This window comes from Crinia signifera, chromosome 7, assembly GCF_055691185.1.
Source record: "Crinia signifera chromosome 7, ASM5569118v1, whole genome shotgun sequence".
Taxonomy (NCBI): domain Eukaryota; kingdom Metazoa; phylum Chordata; class Amphibia; order Anura; family Myobatrachidae; genus Crinia; species Crinia signifera.
In genome coordinates, this window is record NC_139223.1 from 2091850 (window position 1) to 2112736 (window position 20887).

At 47.5% G+C, this 20887-nt stretch overlaps 1 protein-coding gene across 1 annotated transcript in view; it reads right to left on the reverse strand.

Moving 5' to 3' along the window:
- ITGAL (integrin subunit alpha L) overlaps window positions 1-15491 on the reverse strand; it is a 218150-nt gene extending 202659 nt beyond the window's left edge. Inside the window, exon 1 of the mRNA XM_083152209.1 lies at window positions 15324-15491. Coding sequence (XP_083008335.1) covers window positions 15324-15372 — 49 coding nt within the window. The 5' untranslated portion in view covers window positions 15373-15491. The remainder of the gene's footprint in view (window positions 1-15323) is intronic.
- Between the last annotated feature and the right edge of the window lie 5396 nt (window positions 15492-20887).

The following is a 20887-nucleotide window of genomic DNA, read 5'->3' on the forward strand; positions in this document are numbered from 1 at the left end:
TCTTATTATACACTGGACACTGTACGGGAGTCTGGGGAGCGGTAACACCCTCGGACATTAATCTTATTATACACCGGATACTGTACGGGAGTCAGAGGGAGCGGTAACAGCCCCGAACATTAATCTTATTATACACCGGATACTGTACGGGAGTCAGAGGGAGCGGTAACAGCCCCGTACATTAATCTTATTATACACCGGATACTGTACGGGAGTCAGAGGGAGCGGTAACACGCCCGGACATTAATCTTATTATACACTGGATACTGTACGGGAGTCTGGGGGAGCGGTAAAACCCCCGTACATTAATCTTATTATACACCGGATACTGTACGGGAGTCTGGGGAGCGGTAACACCCCCGTACATTAATCTTATTATACACCGGATACTGTACGGGAGTCAGAGGGAGCGGTAACAGCCCCGAACATTAATCTTATTATACACCGGATACTGTACGGGAGTCAGAGGGAGCGGTAACAGCCCCGTACATTAATCTTATTATACACCGGATACTGTACGGGAGTCAGAGGGAGCGGTAACACGCCCGGACATTAATCTTATTATACACTGGACACTGTACGGGAGTCAGAGGGAGGGGTAACACCCCCGTACATTAATCTTATTATACACCGGATACTGTACGGGAGTCTGGGGAGCGGTAACACCCCCGGACATTAATCTTATTATACACCGGATACTGTACGGGAGTCAGAGGGAGCGGTAACACCCCCGGACATTAATCTTATTATACACTGGACACTGTACGGGAGTCAGAGGGAGCGGTAACAGCCCCGGACATTAATCTTATTATACACTGGACACTGTACGGGAGTCAGAGGGAGCGGTAACAGCCCCGGACATTAATCTTATTATACACCGGATACTGTACGGGAGTCAGAGGGAGCGGTAACACCCCCCGGACATTAATCTTATTATACACTGGACACTGTACGGGAGTCTGGGGAGCGGTAACACCCTCGGACATTAATCTTATTATACACCGGATACTGTACGGGAGTCAGAGGGAGCGGTAACAGCCCCGAACATTAATCTTATTATACACCGGATACTGTACGGGAGTCAGAGGGAGCGGTAACAGCCCCGTACATTAATCTTATTATACACTGGACACTGTACGGGAGTCAGAGGGAGGGGTAACACCCCCGGACATTAATCTTATTATACACTGGATACTGTACGGGAGTCAGAGGGAGCGGTAACAGCCCCGTACATTAATCTTATTATACACCGGACACTGTACGGGAGTCAGAGGGAGCGGTAACACCCCCGGACATTAATCTTATTATACACTGGACACTGTACGGGAGTCAGAGGGAGCGGTAACACCCCCGGACATTAATCTTATTATACACTGGACACTGTATGAGAGTCTGGGGAGCGGTAACACCCCCGGACATTAATCTTATTATACACTGGATACTGTACGGGAGTCAGAGGGAGCGGTAACACGCCCGGACATTAATCTTATTATACACTGGACACTGTACGGGAGTCAGAGGGAGGGGTAACACCCCCGTACATTAATCTTATTATACACCGGATACTGTACGGGAGTCTGGGGAGCGGTAACACCCCCGGACATTAATCTTATTATACACTGGACACTGTACGGGAGTCAGAGGGAGCGGTAACACCCCCGGACATTAATCTTATTATACACTGGACACTGTATGAGAGTCTGGGGAGCGGTAACACCCCCGGACATTAATCTTATTATACACTGGACACTGTACGGGAGTCTGGGGAGCGGTAACACCCCCGGACATTAATCTTATTATACACTGGACACTGTATGAGAGTCTGGGGAGCGGTAACACCCCCGGACATTAATCTTATTATACACTGGACACTGTATGAGAGTCTGGGGAGCGGTAACACCCCCGGACATTAATCTTATTATACACTGGATACTGTACGGGAGTCAGAGGGAGCGGTAACACCCCCGGACATTAATCTTATTATACACTGGACACTGTACGGGAGTCAGAGGGAGCGGTAACACCCCCGGACATTAATCTTATTATACCCGGATACTGTACGGGAGTCAGAGGGAGAGGTAACACCCCCGGACATTAATCTTATTATACACTGGACACTGTATGAGAGTCTGGGGAGCGGTAACACCCCCGGACATTAATCTTATTATACACCGGATACTGTACGGGAGTCAGAGGGAGCGGTAACACCCCCGGACATTAATCTTATTATTTATTTATTTATTTATTAACAGTTTCTTATATAGCGCACACAAATTCCGCAGCGCTTTACAAAGCATAATTAGGAACAAAAACACATATCAAATTACAGTACAAGACAGTTTAGGACAAGTACATGGTTAATATGGATAGTTGCATCAGGGGACAGGACACTGAAGCAATCATCAGGGTGGCAGAGGTTTATATATTCTAAGAAAGGCACAAGAGGAGAGAGGGCCCTGCCCGTGAGAGCTTACATTCTAAAAGGGGAGGGTTAGACAGACGGGGTGACACAGAAGGGAAAGAAGTGGGCATAAACAGTAAATTAGGATGAGAGATGGTCAGGTTTTATGCTGGAGGGTGGGAAGAGGTCAGCTTAGTCTTTGATATTTTAAGTCTAAAAAAGCGCTGGGTCATCCAGGAGTAGATAGCAGAGTGACAGTAGGAGATATGAGTGAGGATGGAAGGAGAGAGATCAGAAAAGGAGCGGTAGATTTTAGTATTATCAGCATAGAGGTGATAGTGGAAGTTAAGTGAGCAAATAAGTTCACCCAGAGAGGACATAAAGAGATAGAGAAGAAGAGGACCAAGAATAAAATTTTGGGGGACACCTATGATCAATGGAAGAGCAGGAGAGGTACACCGGATACTGTACGGGAGTCAGAGGGAGCGGTAACACCCCCGGACATTAATCTTATTATACACTGGACACTGTACGGGAGTCTGGGGGAGCGTTAACAGCCCCGAACATTAATCTTATTATACACTGGACACTGTACGGGAGTCTGGGGAGTGGTAACAGCCCCGTACATTAATCTTATTATACACTGGACACTGTACGGGAGTCAGAGGGAGCGGTAACACCCCCGGACATTAATCTTATTATACACCGGATACTGTATGGGAGTCAGAGGGAGCGGTAACAGCCCTGAACATTAATCTTATTATACACTGGACACTGTACGGGAGTCTGGGGGAGCGGTAACAGCCCCGAACATTAATCTTATTATACACTGGACACTGTATGAGAGTCTGGGGAGCGGTAACACCACCGGACATTAATCTTATTATACACTGGATACTGTACGGGAGTCAGAGGGAGCGGTAACACCCCCGGACATTAATCTTATTATACACTGGACACTGTATGAGAGTCTGGGGAGCGGTAACACCCCCGGACATTAATCTTATTATACACTGGATACTGTACGGGAGTCAGAGGGAGCGGTAACACCCCCGGACATTAATCTTATTATACACTGGACACTGTATGAGAGTCTGGGGAGCAGTAACACCCCCGGACATTAATCTTATTATACACTGGATACTGTACGGGAGTCAGAGGGAGCGGTAACACCCCCGGACATTAATCTTATTATACACTGGACACTGTACGGGAGTCAGAGGGAGCGGTAACACCCCCGGACATTAATCTTATTATACCCGGATACTGTACGGGAGTCAGAGGGAGAGGTAACACCCCCGGACATTAATCTTATTATACACTGAACACTGTACGGGAGTCAGAGGGAGCGGTAACAGCCCCGGACATTAATCTTATTATACACTGGACATTGTATGGGAGTCAGAGGGAGCGGTAACACCCCCGGACATTAATCTTATTATACACTGGACACTGTACGAGAGTCTGGGGAGTGGTAACAGCCCCGTACATTAATCTTATTATACACTGAACACTACGGGAGTCTGGGGAGCGGTAACAGCCCTGAACATTAATCTTATTATACCCGGATACTGTACGGGAGTTAGAGGGAGCGGTAACACCCCCGGACATTAATCTTATTATACACTGGACACTGTACGGGAGTCAGAGGGAGCGGTAACAGCCCCGGACATTAATCTTATTATACACCGGATACTGTACGGGAGTCAGAGGGAGCGGAAACACCCCCGGACATTAATCTTATTATACACTGGACACTGTATGAGAGTCTGGGGAGCGGTAACACCCCCGTACATTAATCTTATTATACACCGGATACTGTACGGGAGTCAGAGGGAGCGGTAACACCCCCGGACATTAATCTTATTATACACTGGACACTGTACGGGAGTCTGGGGGAGCGTTAACAGCCCCGAACATTAATCTTATTATACCCTGGACACTGTACGGGAGTCTGGGGAGTGGTAACAGCCCCGTACATTAATCTTATTATACACTGGACACTGTACGGGAGTCTGGGGAGTGGTAACAGCCCCGGACATTAATCTTATTATACACTGGACACTGTACGGGAGTCAGAGGGAGCGGTAACACCCCCGGACTTTAATCTTATTATACACCGGATACTGTACGGGAGTCAGAGGGAGCGGTAACACCCCCGGACATTAATCTTATTATACACCGGATACTGTACGGGAGTCAGAGGGAGCGGTAACACCCCCGGACATTAATCTTATTATACACCGGATACTGTACGGGAGTCAGAGGGAGCGGTAACACCCCCGGACATTAATCTTATTATACACCGGATACTGTACGGGAGTCAGAGGGAGCGGTAACACCCCGTACATTAATCTTATTATACACCGGATACTGTACAGGAGTCTGGGGAGCGGTAACACCACTGAACATTAATCTTATTATACACCGGATACTGTACGGGAGTCAGAGGGAGCGGTAACACCCCCGGACATTAATCTTATTATACACCGGATACTGTACGGGAGTCAGAGGGAGCGGTAACACCCCCGGACATTAATCTTATTATACACCGGATACTGTACGGGAGTCAGAGGGAGCGGTAACACCCCCGGACATTAATCTTATTATACACTGGATACTGTACGGGAGTCAGAGGGAGCGGTAACAGCCCCGGACATTAATCTTATTATACACCGGATACTGTACGGGAGTCAGAGGGAGCGGTAACACCCCCGGACATTAATCTTATTATACACTGGACACTGTACGGGAGTCTGGGGAGCGGTAACACCCCCGGACATTAATCTTATTATACACTGGATACTATACGGGAGTCAGAGGGAGCGGTAACAGCCCCGGACATTAATCTTATTATACACCGGATACTGTACGGGAGTCAGAGGGAGCGGTAACAGCCCTGAACATTAATCTTATTATACACCGGATACTGTACGGGAGTCAGAGGGAGCGGTAACAGCCCCGAACATTAATCTTATTATACACCGGACACTGTACGGGAGTCAGAGGGAGCGGTAACACCCCCGGACATTAATCTTATTATACACCGGATACTGTACGGGAGTCAGAGGGAGCGGAAACACCCCCGGACATTAATCTTATTATACACCGGATACTATACGGGAGTCAGAGGGAGCGGTAACAGCCCCGGACATTAATCTTATTATACACCGGATACTGTACGGGAGTCAGAGGGAGCGGTAACAGCCCTGAACATTAATCTTATTATACACCGGATACTGTACGGGAGTCAGAGGGAGCGGTAACAGCCCCGAACATTAATCTTATTATACACCGGATACTGTACGGGAGTCAGAGGGAGCGGTAACACCCCCGGACATTAATCTTATTATACACCGGACACTGTACGGGAGTCAGAGGGAGCGGTAACACCCCCGGACATTAATCTTATTATACACCGGATACTGTACGGGAGTCAGAGGGAGCGGTAACACCCCCGGACATTAATCTTATTATACACTGGATACTGTACGGGAGTCTGGGGAGCGGTAACAGCCCTGAACATTAATCTTATTATACACCGGATACTGTACGGGAGTCAGAGGGAGCGGTAACAGCCCCGGACATTAATCTTATTATACACCGGATACTGTACGGGAGTCTGGGGAGCGGAAAACAGCCCTGAACATTAATCTTATTATACACTGGACACTGTACGGGAGTCTGGGGAGCGGTAACACCCCCGTACATTAATCTTATTATACACCGGATACTGTACGGGAGTCAGAGGGAGCGGTAACACCCCCGGACATTAATCTTATTATACACTGGATACTGTACGGGAGTCAGAGGGAGCGGTAACACCCCCGGACATTAATCTTATTATACACTGGACACTGTACGGGAGTCTGGGGGAGCGGTAACACCCCCGGACATTAATCTTATTATACACCGGATACTGTACGGGAGTCTGGGGAGCGGTAACACCCCCGGACATTAATCTTATTATACACCGGATACTGTACGGGAGTCAGAGGGAGCGGTAACACCCCCGGACATTAATCTTATTATACACCGGATACTATACGGGAGTCTGGGGAGCGGTAACACCCCCGGACATTAATCTTATTATACACTGGATACTGTACGGGAGTCAGAGGGAGCGGTAACACCCCCGGACATTAATCTTATTATACACTGGACACTGTACGGGAGTCAGAGGGAGCGGTAACACCCCCGGACATTAATCTTATTATACACTGGACACTGTACGGGAGTCAGAGGGAGCGGTAACAGCCCCGGACATTAATCTTATTATACACTGGATACTGTATGGGAGTCAGAGGGTGCGGTAACACCCCCGGACATTAATCTTATTATACACTGGACACTGTACGGGAGTCAGAGGGAGCGGTAACACCCCCGGACATTAATCTTATTATACACTGGACACTGTACGGGAGTCAGAGGGAGCGGTAACAGCCCCGGACATTAATCTTATTATACACTGGATACTGTATGGGAGTCAGAGGGTGCGGTAACACCCCCGGACATTAATCTTATTATACACTGGACACTGTACGGGAGTCCGGGGAGCGGTAACACCAACGGACATTAATCTTATTATACACTGGACACTGTACGGGAGTCAGAGGGAGCGGTAACAGCCCCGGACATTAATCTTTTTATACACCGGATACTGTACGGGAGTCAGAGGGAGCGGTAACACGCCCGGACATTAATCTTATTATACACCGGATACTGTACGGGAGTCAGAGGGAGCGGTAACACCCCCGGACATTAATCTTATTATACACTGGATACTGTACGGGAGTCAGAGGGAGCGGTAACAGCCCCGTACATTAATCTTATTATACACTGGACACTGTATGAGAGTCTGGGGAGCGGTAACACCCCCGTACATTAATCTTATTATACACTTGACACTGTACGGGAGTCTGGGGAGCGGTAACACCCCCGTACATTAATCTTATTATACACTGGACACTGTACGGGAGTCTGGGGAGCGGTAACACCCCCGGACATTAATCTTATTATACACTGGACACTGTACGGGAGTCAGAGGGAGCGGTAACACCCCCGGACATTAATCTTATTATACACTGGACACTGTACGGGAGTCAGAGGGAGCGGTAACACCCCCGGACATTAATCTTATTATACACTGGACACTGTATGAGAGTCTGGGGCGCGGTAACACCCCCGTACATTAATCTTATTATACAATGGACACTGTACGGGAGTCTGGGGAGCGGTAACACCCCCGGGCATTAATCTTATTATACACCAGACACTGTACGGGAGTCAGAAGGAGCGGTAACAGCCCCGGACATTAATCTTATTATACACTGGACACTGTACGGGAGTCAGAGGGAGCGGTAACAGCCCCGGACATTAATCTTATTATACACCGGATACTGTACGGGAGTCAGAGGGAGCGGTAACACCCCCCGGACATTAATCTTATTATACACTGGACACTGTACGGGAGTCTAGGGAGCAGTAACACCCCCGGACATTAATCTTATTATACACTGGATACTGTACGGGAGTCAGAGGGAGCGGTAACACCCCCGGACATTAATCTTATTATACACCGGATACTGTATGGGAGTCAGAGGGAGCGGTAACACCCCCGGACATTAATCTTATTATACAACGGATACTGTACGGGAGTCTGGGGAGCGGTAACACCCCCGTACATTAATCTTATTATACACTGGACATTGTACGGGAGTCTGGGGGAGCGTTAACACCCCGAACCTTAATCTTATTATACACTGGACACTGTACGGGAGTCAGAGGGAGCGGTAACAGCCCCGAACATTAATCTTATTATACACTGGACACTGTATGAGAGTCTGGGGAGCAGTAACACCCCCGAACATTAATCTTATTATACACTGGACACTGTACGGGAGTCTGGGGAGCGGTAACACCCCCGTACATTAATCTTATTATACATTGGACATTGTACGGGAGTCAGAGGGAGCGGTAACACCCCCGTACATTAATCTTATTATACACTGGACACTGTACGGGAGTCAGAGGGAGCGGTAACACCCCCGTACATTAATCTTATTATACACTGGACACTGTACGGGAGTCAGAGGGAGCGGTAACAGCCCCGAACATTAATCTTATTATACACTGGACACTGTATGAGAGTCTGGGGAGCAGTAACACCCCCGAACATTAATCTTATTATACACTGGACACTGTACGGGAGTCTGGGGAGCGGTAACACCCCCGTACATTAATCTTATTATACACTGGACACTGTACGGGAGTCAGAGGGAGCGGTAACACCCCCGTACATTAATCTTATTATACACTGGACACTGTACGGGAGTCAGAGGGAGCGGTAACACCCCCGTACATTAATCTTATTATACACTGGACACTGTACGGGAGTCAGAGGGAGCGGTAACACCCCCGTACATTAATCTTATTATACACTGGACACTATACGGGAGTCTGGGGGAGCGGTAACAGCCCTGAATATTAATCTTATTATACACTGGATATTGCATGGGAGTTTTGGGGAGCGGTAACATCCCCATACATAAATCTTATTATACACTGGACACTATACGGGAGTCTGGGGAGCGGTAACACCCCCGAACATTAATCTTATTATATACTGGACACTGTATGGGAGTCAGAGGGAGCTGTAACACCCCCGGACATTAATCTTATTATACACTGGACATTGTACGGGAGTCTGGGGAGCGGTAACACGCCCGTACATTAATCTTATTATACACTGGACATTGTACGGGAGTCTGGGGGAGCGTTAACACCCTGAACCTTAATCTTATTATACACTGGACACTGTATGAGAGTCTGGGGAGCGGTAACACCCCCGTACATTAATCTTATTATACCCTGGACACTGTACGGGAGTCTGGGGAGCGGTAACACCCCCGGACATTAATCTTATTATACACTGGACACTGTATGAGAGTCTGGGGAGCGGTAACACCCCCGAACATTAATCTTATTATACACTGGACACTGTACGGGAGTCTGGGGGAGCGTTAACACCCCAAACCTTAATCTTATTATACACTGGACACTGTATGAGAGTCTGGGGAGCGGTAACACCCCCGAACATTAATCTTATTATACACTGGACACTGTACGGGAGTCTGGGGAGAGGTAACAGCCCTGAACATTAATCTTATTATACACTAGATACTGTACGGGAGTCTAGGAAAGCGGTAACACCCCCGGACATTAATCTTATTATACACTGGACACTGTACGGGAGTCTGGGGGAGCGTTAACACCCCTGAACATTAATCGTATTATACACTGGACACTGTATGGGAGTCAGAGGGGGCGGTAACACCCCCGAACATTAATCTTATTATACACTGGACACTGTACGGGAGTCTGGAGAGCGGTAACACCCCCGAACATTGATCTTATTATACACTGGACACTGTACGGGAGTCTGGGGGAGCGGTAACACCCCCGAACATTAATCTTATTATACATTGGACACTGTACGGGAGTCTAGGGAGCAGTAACACCCCCGGACATTAATCTTATTATACACTGGATACTGTACGGGAGTCAGAGGGAGCGGTAACACCCCCGGACATTAATCTTATTATACACCGGATACTGTATGGGAGTCAGAGGGAGCGGTAACACCCCCGGACATTAATCTTATTATACAACGGATACTGTACGGGAGTCTGGGGAGCGGTAACACCCCCGTACATTAATCTTATTATACACTGGACATTGTACGGGAGTCTGGGGGAGCGTTAACACCCCGAACCTTAATCTTATTATACACTGGACACTGTACGGGAGTCAGAGGGAGCGGTAACAGCCCCGAACATTAATCTTATTATACACTGGACACTGTATGAGAGTCTGGGGAGCAGTAACACCCCCGAACATTAATCTTATTATACACTGGACACTGTACGGGAGTCTGGGGAGCGGTAACACCCCCGTACATTAATCTTATTATACATTGGACATTGTACGGGAGTCAGAGGGAGCGGTAACACCCCCGGACATTAATCTTATTATACACTGGACATTGTACGGGAGTCAGAGGGAGCGGTAACACCCCCGGACATTAATCTTATTATACACCGGATACTGTATGGGAGTCAGAGGGAGCTGTAACACCCTCGTACATTAATCTTATTATACACTGGACATTGTACGGGAGTCAGAGGGAGCGGTAACACCCCCGGACATTAATCTTATTATACACCGGATACTGTACGGGAGTCAGAGGGAGCGGTAACAGCCCCGTACATTAATCTTATTATACACTGGACACTGTATGAGAGTCAGAGGGAGCGGTAACAGCCCTTAAAATTAATCTTATTATACACTGGATACTGTACGGGAGTCAGAGGGAGCGGTAACACCCCCGGACATAAATCTTATTATACACTGGACACTGTACGGGAGTCAGAGGGAGCGGTAACACCCCCGGACATTAATCTTATTATACACCGGATACTGTACGGGAGTCAGAGGGAGCGGTAACACCCCTGAACATTAATCCTTTATACACTGGACACTGTACGGGAGTCTGGGGGAGCGTTAACACCCCGAACCTTAATCTTATTATACACTGGATACTGTATGAGAGTCAGAGGGAGCGGTAACAGCCCCGGACATTAATCTTATTATACACTGGATACTGTACGGGAGTCTGAGGAGCGGTAACACCCCCGTACATTAATCTTATTATACACTGGATACTGTACGGGAGTCTGGGGGAGCGGTAACACCCCCGGACATTAATCTTATTATACACTGGACACTGTATAGGAGTCAGAGGGAGCGGTAACAGCCCTGAACATTAATCTTATTATACACTGGACACTGTATGGGAGTCAGAGGGAGCTGTAACACCCCGTACATTAATCTTATTATACACTGGACATTGTACGGGAGTCAGAGGGAGCGGTAACACCCCCGTGCATTAATCTTATTATACACTGGACATTGTACGGGAGTCAGAGGGAGCGGTAACACCCCCGTACATTAATCTTATTATACACTGGACACTGTATGAGAGTCTGGGGAGCGGTAACACCCCCGAACATTAATCTTATTATACACTGGACACTGTACGGAAGTCTGGGGGAGCGTTAACACCCCCGGACATTAATCTTATTATACAATGGACACTGTATGAGTCTGGGGAGCGGTAACACCCCCGAACATTAATCTTATTATACACTGGACACTGTACGGGAGTCTGGGGAGCGGTAACACCCCCGGACATTAATCTTATTATACACTGGACACTGTACGGGAGTCTGGGGGAGCGTTAACACCCCGAACCTTAATCTTATTATACACTGGACACTGTATGAGAGTCTGGGGAGCGGTAACACCCCCCGAACATTAATCTTATTATACACTGGACACTGTACGGGAGTCTGGGGAGCGGTAACACCCCCGGACATTAATCTTATTATACACCGGATACTGTATGGGAGTCAGAGGGAGCTGTAAAACCCCCGTACATTAATCTTATTATACACTGGACATTGTACGGGAGTCAGAGGGGAGCGGTAACACCCCTGAATATTAATCTTATTATACACTGGATATTGCATGGGAGTCTTGGGGAGCGGTAACACCCCCGGACATTAATCTTATTATACACTGGACACTGTATGAGAGTCTGGGGAGCGGTAACACCCCCGAACATTAATCTTACTATACACTGGACACTGTACGGGAGTCTGGGGGAGCGTTAACACCCCCGGACATTAATCTTATTATACAATGGACACTGTATGAGTCTGGGGAGCGGTAACACCCCCGAACATTAATCTTATTATACACTGGACACTGTACGGGAGTCTGGGGAGCGGTAACACCCCCGGACATTAATCTTAATATACACTGGACACTGTACGGGAGTCTGGGGGAGCGTTAACACCCCGAACCTTAATCTTATTATACACTGGACACTGTATGAGAGTCTGGGGAGCGGTAACACCCCCGGACATTAATCTTATTATACACTGGACACTGTACGGGAGTCAGAGGGAGCGGTAACAGCCCCGGACATTAATCTTATTATACACCGGATACTGTACGGGAGTCAGAGGGAGCTGTAACACCCCCGTACATTAATCTTATTATACACTGGACATTGTACGGGAGTCAGAGGGGAGCTGTAACACCCTTGAATATTAATCTTATTATACACTGGATATTGCATGGGAGTCTTGGGGAGCGGTAACACCCCCGGACATTAATCTTATTATACACTGGACACTGTACGGGAGTCTGGGGAGCGGTAACACCCCTGAACATTAATCTTATTATACACTGGACACTGTACGGGAGTCAGAGGGAGCGGTAACACCCCCGAACATTAATCTTATTATACACTGGACACTGTACGGGAGTCTGGGGGAGCGGTAACAGCCCCGAACATTAATCTTATTATACACAGGATACTGTACGGGAGTCTGGGAGAGCGGTCACACCGACGAACATTAATCTTATTATACACCGGATACTGTATGAGAGTCTGGGGAGCGGTAACACCCCCGAACATTAATCTTATTATACACTGGACACTGTACGGGAGTCTGGAGAGCGGTAAAACCCCTGAACATTAATCTTATTATACACCGGATACTGTATGAGAGTCTGGGAAAGCGGTAACACCCCCGTACATTAATTTTATTATACACCGGATACTGTACTGGAGTCAGAGGGAGCGGTAACACCCCCGAACATTAATCTTATTATACACCGGATACTGTATGAGAGTCTGGGGGAGTGGTAACACCCCCGAACATTAATCTTATTATACACCGGATACTGTATGAGAGTCTGGGAGAGCAGTAATAACCCCGAATATTAATCTTATTATACACCGGACACTGTATGGGTGTCTGGGGAGCGGTAACACAGACAAACATTAATCTTATTATACACTGGACACTGTACGGGAGTCTGGGGGAGCGGTAACACCCCCAAACATTAATCTTATTATACACTGGACACTGTACGGAAGTCAGAGGGAGCGGTAACACCCCCAAACATTAATCTTATTATACACTGGACACTGTACGGAAGTCAGAGGGAGCGGTAACACCCCCAAACATTAATCTTATTATACACTGGACACTTTACGGAAGTCTGGGGGAGACGCGAATGAGATGTGAATTTGAAGAAAAAAAAAATGCGATATGGTGCGATTTTAGTCATGAAAAGCTGAAAATTTTAGTCATGAAAATCTAAGAATTTGAGGACATGTGTGATTTTCGAGACATGGTAATGAATGTTTTTGTGCAAAAAAACACAAAAGCACAGCCAGCCCTGGGCTCAAAGAGCCGGTCCTGGTTTTAAAAAATCATGGGTCAAATGAAAAAGGGTCCCCTATGACTTTTTAAAGCCAGCACCAGGCTCAAGGGCCGGTCCTGGTTCCCAAAATACGTGGGACAAAATGAGTAGGGGTCCCCCATATTTCGAGAACCAGCACCGGCCCAACCAGCCAGCAGGGTAATGCCACAGCCGGGGGAGACTTTTAATACAAGTCCCCCTGGCCAAAGCATTCACCCCCTGACCAGTCAGCCTGGGCAGGGATCCTGGGGAAGTGGGGACCCACCAATGAAGAGGTCCCCGCCTCCAGAATTTACCTGCCTAGACTGAAGCCCGAGGCTGTCCCCGATGCCCCTTGGGCGTTGGGCATCGGGCTGATAAGTGTATAAAAATAGAAATAACTATTGTGTATTGCTTTAGAATTATGAGTCCCAGCAAGCCCCCACACTTGGCCACCTAGCGACTCCTGATTGGCCGCTAGGTGGCCAATAGCGCTATTCAGGGGAGGAGCCACATTCTCCGGCTTCTCCTCAGTTAGTTCTGGGTTCGCGTACATTGGATGCCTACATGGAAAAAAGATGACGTGATCTATGCCGGAGGACCCCCGTGAGTATGGTTTCCTTCCACAGGTAACATATGGATTTTCTTTAGGACCGGCGGACGGATGATACCTACCTACGTGTCATGGTAAGTATCTGTATGGATGGGCTCAGTGTGTATTAAAGCTATACTTTAATTAGGAGTGTGTTTATGTCACTATTTGTATTGCTGTGGAACTACAAGTTCCAGCGGGCCCTTTAATGCCCCACATGCTGGGACTCCAAGTCTCTGCATGCAGTGAAGGCTTGCTGGGACTCATAGTTCCACAGCAATACACAATATTTATTTCTATTTTTACACATTCAGCCCGATGCCCACCGCCCAGTGGCATCAGGGACAGCCCCGGGCTTCAGTCTGGGCAGGTAAATTCTGAAGGGGGGGCCTCTTCATTGGGTGGGTCCCCACTTCCCCAGGAACCCTGCCCAGGCTGACTGGTCAGGGGGGTAATGCTTTGGCTTGAGGGACTTGTATAATTAGCCTCCCCCCGGCTGTCGCATTACCCTGTTGGCTGGTTGGGCCTGGTTCTTGAAATATGGGGGACCCCTATTCGTTTTATGTCCCATATTTTGGGAACCAGGACCGACCCTTGAGACTGGTGCTGGTTTTAAAAAAATCAAGGGAGACCCTATTTCGTTTGCCCTGTGGTATTTTTAAACCAGATCTGGCTCAATGAGCCCGCGGCTGGTTATGCTCAGGAGGGGGAACCCCACACCAATTTTATTTACATTTTAACTTCTCAATGATCTGTGCATAGTTCTGTCATATACGCCAGTCAGAACATGGTCTATTTTTCTGGTGATTTTTTGGTAACGTTTACCATTATGAATTTGGTCGTTTTTTGCGAAAATATCGCAAAAGTCTAAAAGTCGCACTCTTTTCAATCCCCCCCAAAGTCTCAGCCAATCAGCTCCTGTTTGAGATATGACAGGTAGGAGCTGGAGAATGCTGATAAATATCACTGGTTGTCACCTCTCCCCGAGACTGATACACGTTCCCCTCGTACCTTGCAATAGACAGAGCAGCATGAAATACGAGTGCCCACCATGCGCCATCACGCCAGGGTCCGGGTGTAGTTACAGGCAGCCTGTGCAATGCTTCAGTTACTGAGGTGTTAGAACCTCGCTCGCTGTGAGAGGCTTGTGGTTACAGCAGGAGGAAGGAAGCGTCAGTACCACAGGAATCTACGCAGGTTACACTGTAACCCTTTCATGTCAGTCACTGGCGCTGATCTGTCCGTCACCCCTGCATCATGTCCCCCATCCCCGTCCCCAAATCATGTCCCCCATCCCTCTGTCCCCAAATCATGTCCCCCATCCCCCTGTCCCTGCATCCTGTCCCCAGTCCCCCTGCATCCTGTCCCCCATCCCCCTGCATCATGTCCCCTGTCCCTGCATCATGTCCCCATCCCCTGTCCCCAAATCATGTCTCCCATCCCCAAATCATGTCCACCATCCCCCTGTCCCCAAATCATGTCCCCCATCCCCATCCTCAAAATCATGTCCCCTATCCCCCTGTCCCTGCCCCTGCATCATGTCCCCCGTCCCCAAATCATGTCCCCCAAATCATGTCCCCCATCCCCCTGTCCCTGCATCATGTCCCCCATCCCCCTGTCCCTGCATCATGTCCCCCATCCCCCTGCATCATGTCCCCCGTCCCCCTGTCCCTGCATCATGTCCCCCATCCCCCTGTCCCCCGTCCCCCAAATCATGTCCCCCATCCCGCTGTCTCTGCATCATGTCCCCCGACCCCAAATTATGTCCCCCGACCCCCATACCCCTGTCCCTGCATCATGTCCCCCATCCACCTGTCCCCAAATCAAGATATGGTCATTTGGTGTACAACATGATGGTCGACAAGCATTGGGTCAACAACATTAGGTCGACATGGCTTTAGGTCGACGTGGGTTTTTTACTTTTTTTGAGCCGATATGTGCTCTACCGTCCACTAGGGTGTGGTGGGAGAATAGAATAGTGTGCCGAGCGCAGCGAGCCGTGCGTGGGGAGGCGGTGCTATGTTTCGGGGTCCATGTCGACACGACATGTGCCGACAGGCGGTATTTCATGCCCTACCGTCCACTAGGGCATGGTGGGAGAATAGAATAGTGTGCCGAGCGTAGCGAGCCGTGCGCGGGAAGGCGGTGCTACGTTTCGGGGTCCATGTCGACACGACATGTGCCGACAGGCGGTATTTCATGCCCTACCGTCCACTAGGGCATGGTGGGAGAATAGAATAGTGTGCCGAGCGTAGCGAGCCATGCAAGGGGAGGCGGTTCTATGTTTCGGGGTCCATGTCGACACGACATATGCCGACAGGCTGCAGGGCAGAAACGTTTCTGCCCTGTGGAAAAAATATGTGAAACGCGCGTCGGCAAAAAGTGCTGTGTGTGTTGTAATAATGATATGTGATATGTCTTCACTGATACCTGGAGCGAATAGACCGCAGCTTACATCCATATAGTGATAGCAAGTAGGACGCTGCATATCTGCCGGTACACGCCGTACCTGACCGGCTGCAGCAGAGATCACTCCGCCCGGCTGTGTGTCCCTGACCAGGCAACTGTCAGAACCGATGATTTATTATCACATAAAGGCTATTCTGGGTGTGTTGTAGAACTACTCTGAGGCTATATTATCAATGGCCACATTCTATATCAATTGTACGGCCGATATAAACACTTTCTGCTAAGCCATCAATTTATAGCAATAGCCATTGAATGATTTAATAAATCACAGCCTATTTGAGGACAAATCTAATAACAGAAATATTATCTGTCCTAAATCACCGTTACACCAAATCCGGATAACTATTTACTATAAGGAAACGCCTGCCAGCCTTACTAATAATAGAACAATGTTTGAGGAAATAACTGGCTTGGGCAACTACAGGGTCTATTAGCTACACAAAGGGACTAGACAGGCCAACGACAAATCAGATATCGTTCAATGTGGAGTTCTGGAACTGCGGTGGTCCTGCCTGCTCCGAAAATCAGTTACACTGTTAGAATATCTATCCCTTTAAAGAAACTGAAACATAGTATAAGACTATCAGTAAATAATAAGGAAGGGATTCAGTTTAACACTGTATAACTAAAATAACAATCATTTTAATAATTCTTGGAATATTTTTCACATAAATTTTTTTTTTAATAAATATCAATAAAAGGTCATTTTTAAAAAAAAACATTCTTTCTTTCTTCAAGTGCGCCAACAAAGAGACAATTTTCTTTCTTCTCGCTCCAATATGCAGTAATTAGTCCGGGGTATTGCCCCTGTATATGCAGTAAGTAGTCCCGGGTATTGCCCCTGTATATGCAGTAATTAGTATGGGGGTATTGCCCCTGTATATGCAGCAATTAGTCCTGGGTATTGCCCCTGTATATGCAATAATTAGTCTGAGGGTATTGTTCGGTATATGTAGTGCTTAGTCCCGGGGTACTCTCCCTGTATATATACTAATTAGTCCGGGGTATTGCCCCTGTATATGCAGTAAGTAGTCCCGGGTATTGCCCCTGTATATGCAGTAATTAGTCCCGGGTATTGTCCCTGTATATGCAGTAATTAGTCCCGGGTATTGTCCCTGTATATGCAGTAATTAGTCCCGGGTATTGTCCCTGTATATGCAGTAAGTAGTCCCGGGTATTGTCCCTGTATATGCAGTAATTAGTCCTGGGTATTGTCCCTGTATATGCAGTAATTAGTTCCGGGATATTGTCCCTGTATATGCAGTAATTAGTCTGGGAGTATTGTCCCTGTATCTGTAGTGATTAGTCCTGGGGTATTGTCCCTGTATATGTAGTGCTTAGTCCCGGGGTATTGTCCCTGTATATGTAGTAAGTAGTCCCGGGTATTGTCCCTGTATATGCAGTAATTAGTCCCGGGTATTGTCCCTGTATATGCAGTAATTAGTCCGGGGGTATTGCCCCTGTCTATGCAGTAATTAGTCTGGGAGTATTGTCCCTGTATCTGTAGTGATTAGTCCTGGGGTATTGTCCCTGTATATGTAGTGCTTAGTCCCGGGGTATTGTTCCTGTATATGCAGCAATTAGTCTGAGGGTATTGTTCCTGTATCTGTAGCGATTAGTCCTGGGGTATTGTTCGGTATATGTAGTGCTTAATCCCGGGGTACTCTCCCTGTATCTATACTAATTAGTCCGGGGTATTGCCCCTGTATATGTAGTAAGTAGTCCGGGGTATTGCCCCTGTATATGTAGTAAGTAGTCCCGGGTATTGTCCCTGTATATGCAGTAATTAGTCTGGGAGTATTGTCCCTGTATCTGTAGTGATTAGTCCTGGGGTATTGTCCCTGTATATGTAGTGCTTAGTCCCGGGGTATTGTTCCTGTATATGCAGCAATTAGTCTGGGGGTATTGTCCCTGTATATGTAGTGCTTAGTCCCGGGGTATTGTCCCTGTATATGTAGTAAGTAGTCCCGGGTATTGTCCCTGTATATGCAGTAATTAGTCCCGGGTATTGTCCCTGTATATGCAGTAATTAGTCCGGGGGTATTGCCCCTGTCTATGCAGTAATTAGTTCCGGGATATTGTCCCTGTATATGCAGTAATTAGTCTGGGAGTATTGTCCCTGTATCTGTAGTGATTAGTCCTGGGGTATTGTCCCTGTATATGTAGTGCTTAGTCCCGGGGTATTGTTCCTGTATATGCAGCAATTAGTCTGAGGGTATTGTTCCTGTATCTGTAGCGATTAGTCCTGGGGTATTGTTCGGTATATGTAGTGCTTAATCCCGGGGTACTCTCCCTGTATCTATACTAATTAGTCCGGGGTATTGCCCCTGTATATGTAGTAAGTAGTCCCGGGTATTGTCCCTGTATATGCAGTAATTAGTCCCGGGTATTGTCCCTGTATATGCAGTAATTAGTCCGGGGGTATTGCCCCTGTCTATGCAGTAATTAGTTCCGGGATATTGTCCCTGTATATGCAGTAATTAGTCTGGGAGTATTGTCCCTGTATCTGTAGTGCTTAGTCCCGGGGTATTGTCCCTGTATATGTAGTGCTTAGTCCCGGGGTATTGTTCCTGTATATGCAGCAATTAGTCCAGGGGTATTATCCAGGTATATGCCATAATTAGTCCCGGGATATTGTCCCTGTATATGTAGTGCTTAGTCCGGGAGTATTGCCCATGTATATGCAGTAATTAGTCCGGGGGTATTGTCCCTGTATATTTAATAATAAGTCTGGGGCATTGTCCCTGTATCTGTAGTAATTAGTCCGGGGTATTGTCCCTGTATCTGCAGTAATTAGTCCAGGGGTATTGCCCCTGTATATGCAGTAATTAGTCCGGGGGTAATGCCCCTGTATAGGCAGTAATTAGTCCGGGGGTATTGCCCCTGTATATGCAGTAATTAGTCCGGGGGTATTGCCCCTGTATATGCAGTAATTAGTCCGGGGGTATTGCCCCTGTATATGCAGTAATTAGTCCGGGGGTATTGCCCCTGTATATGCAGTAATTAGTCCGGAGGTATTGCCCCTGTATATGCAGTAATTAGTCCGGAGGTATTGTCCCTGTATCTGTAGTTATTAGTCCCTGCCTCTGTAGTCCCCGGGTATTGCCTCTGTAGTCCCCGGGTATTGCCTCTGTATATGTAGTAGTTAGTCTGGGGGTATTGTTCCTGTATATGTAGTGATTAGTCCTTGGGTATTGTCCCTGTATCTGTAGTAATTAGTCCAGTGGTATTGCCTCTATTTCTGCAGTGCTTAGTCTGGGGGAATTATCCCGGTATATGCAGTAATTAGTCCCAGGATATTGTCCTTGTATATGTAGTGCTTAGTCTGGGAGCATTGCCCCTGTATATGCAGTAATTAGTCCTGGGTATTGCCCCTGTATCTGTAGCGATTAGTCCTGGGGTATTGTCCCTGTATATGTAGTGCTTAGTCCCGGGGTATTGTTCCTGTATATGCAGCAATTAGTCCAGGGGTATTATCCAGGTATATGCCATAATTAGTCCCGGGATATTGTCCCTGTATATGCAGTAATTAGTCTGGGGGTATTGTCCCTGTATCTGTAGCGATTAGTCCTGGGGTATTGTCCTTGTATATGTAGTGCTTAGTCCCGGGGTATTGTTCCTGTATATGCAGCAATTAGTCCAGGGGTATTATCCAGGTATATGCCATAATTAGTCCCGGGATATTGTCCCTGTATATGTAGTGCTTAGTCCGGGAGTATTGCCCCTGTATATGCAGTAATTAGTCCGGGGGTATTGTCCCTGTATATTTAATAATAAGTCTGGGGCATTGTCCATGTATCTGTAGTAATTAGCCCGGGGCATTGTCCCTGTATCTGCAGTAATTAGTCCGGGGGTATTGTCCCTGTATATGCAGTAATTAGTCCGGGGGTATTGCCCCTGTATATGCAGTAATTAGTCCAGGGGTATTGCCCCTGTATATGCAGTAATTAGTCCGGGGGTATTGCCCCTGTATATGCAGTAATTAGTCCGGGGGTATTGCCCCTGTATATGCAGTAATTAGTCCGGAGGTATTGCCCCTGTATATGCAGTAATTAGTCCGGAGGTATTGTCCCTGTATCTGTAGTGATTAGTCTATGCCTCTGTAG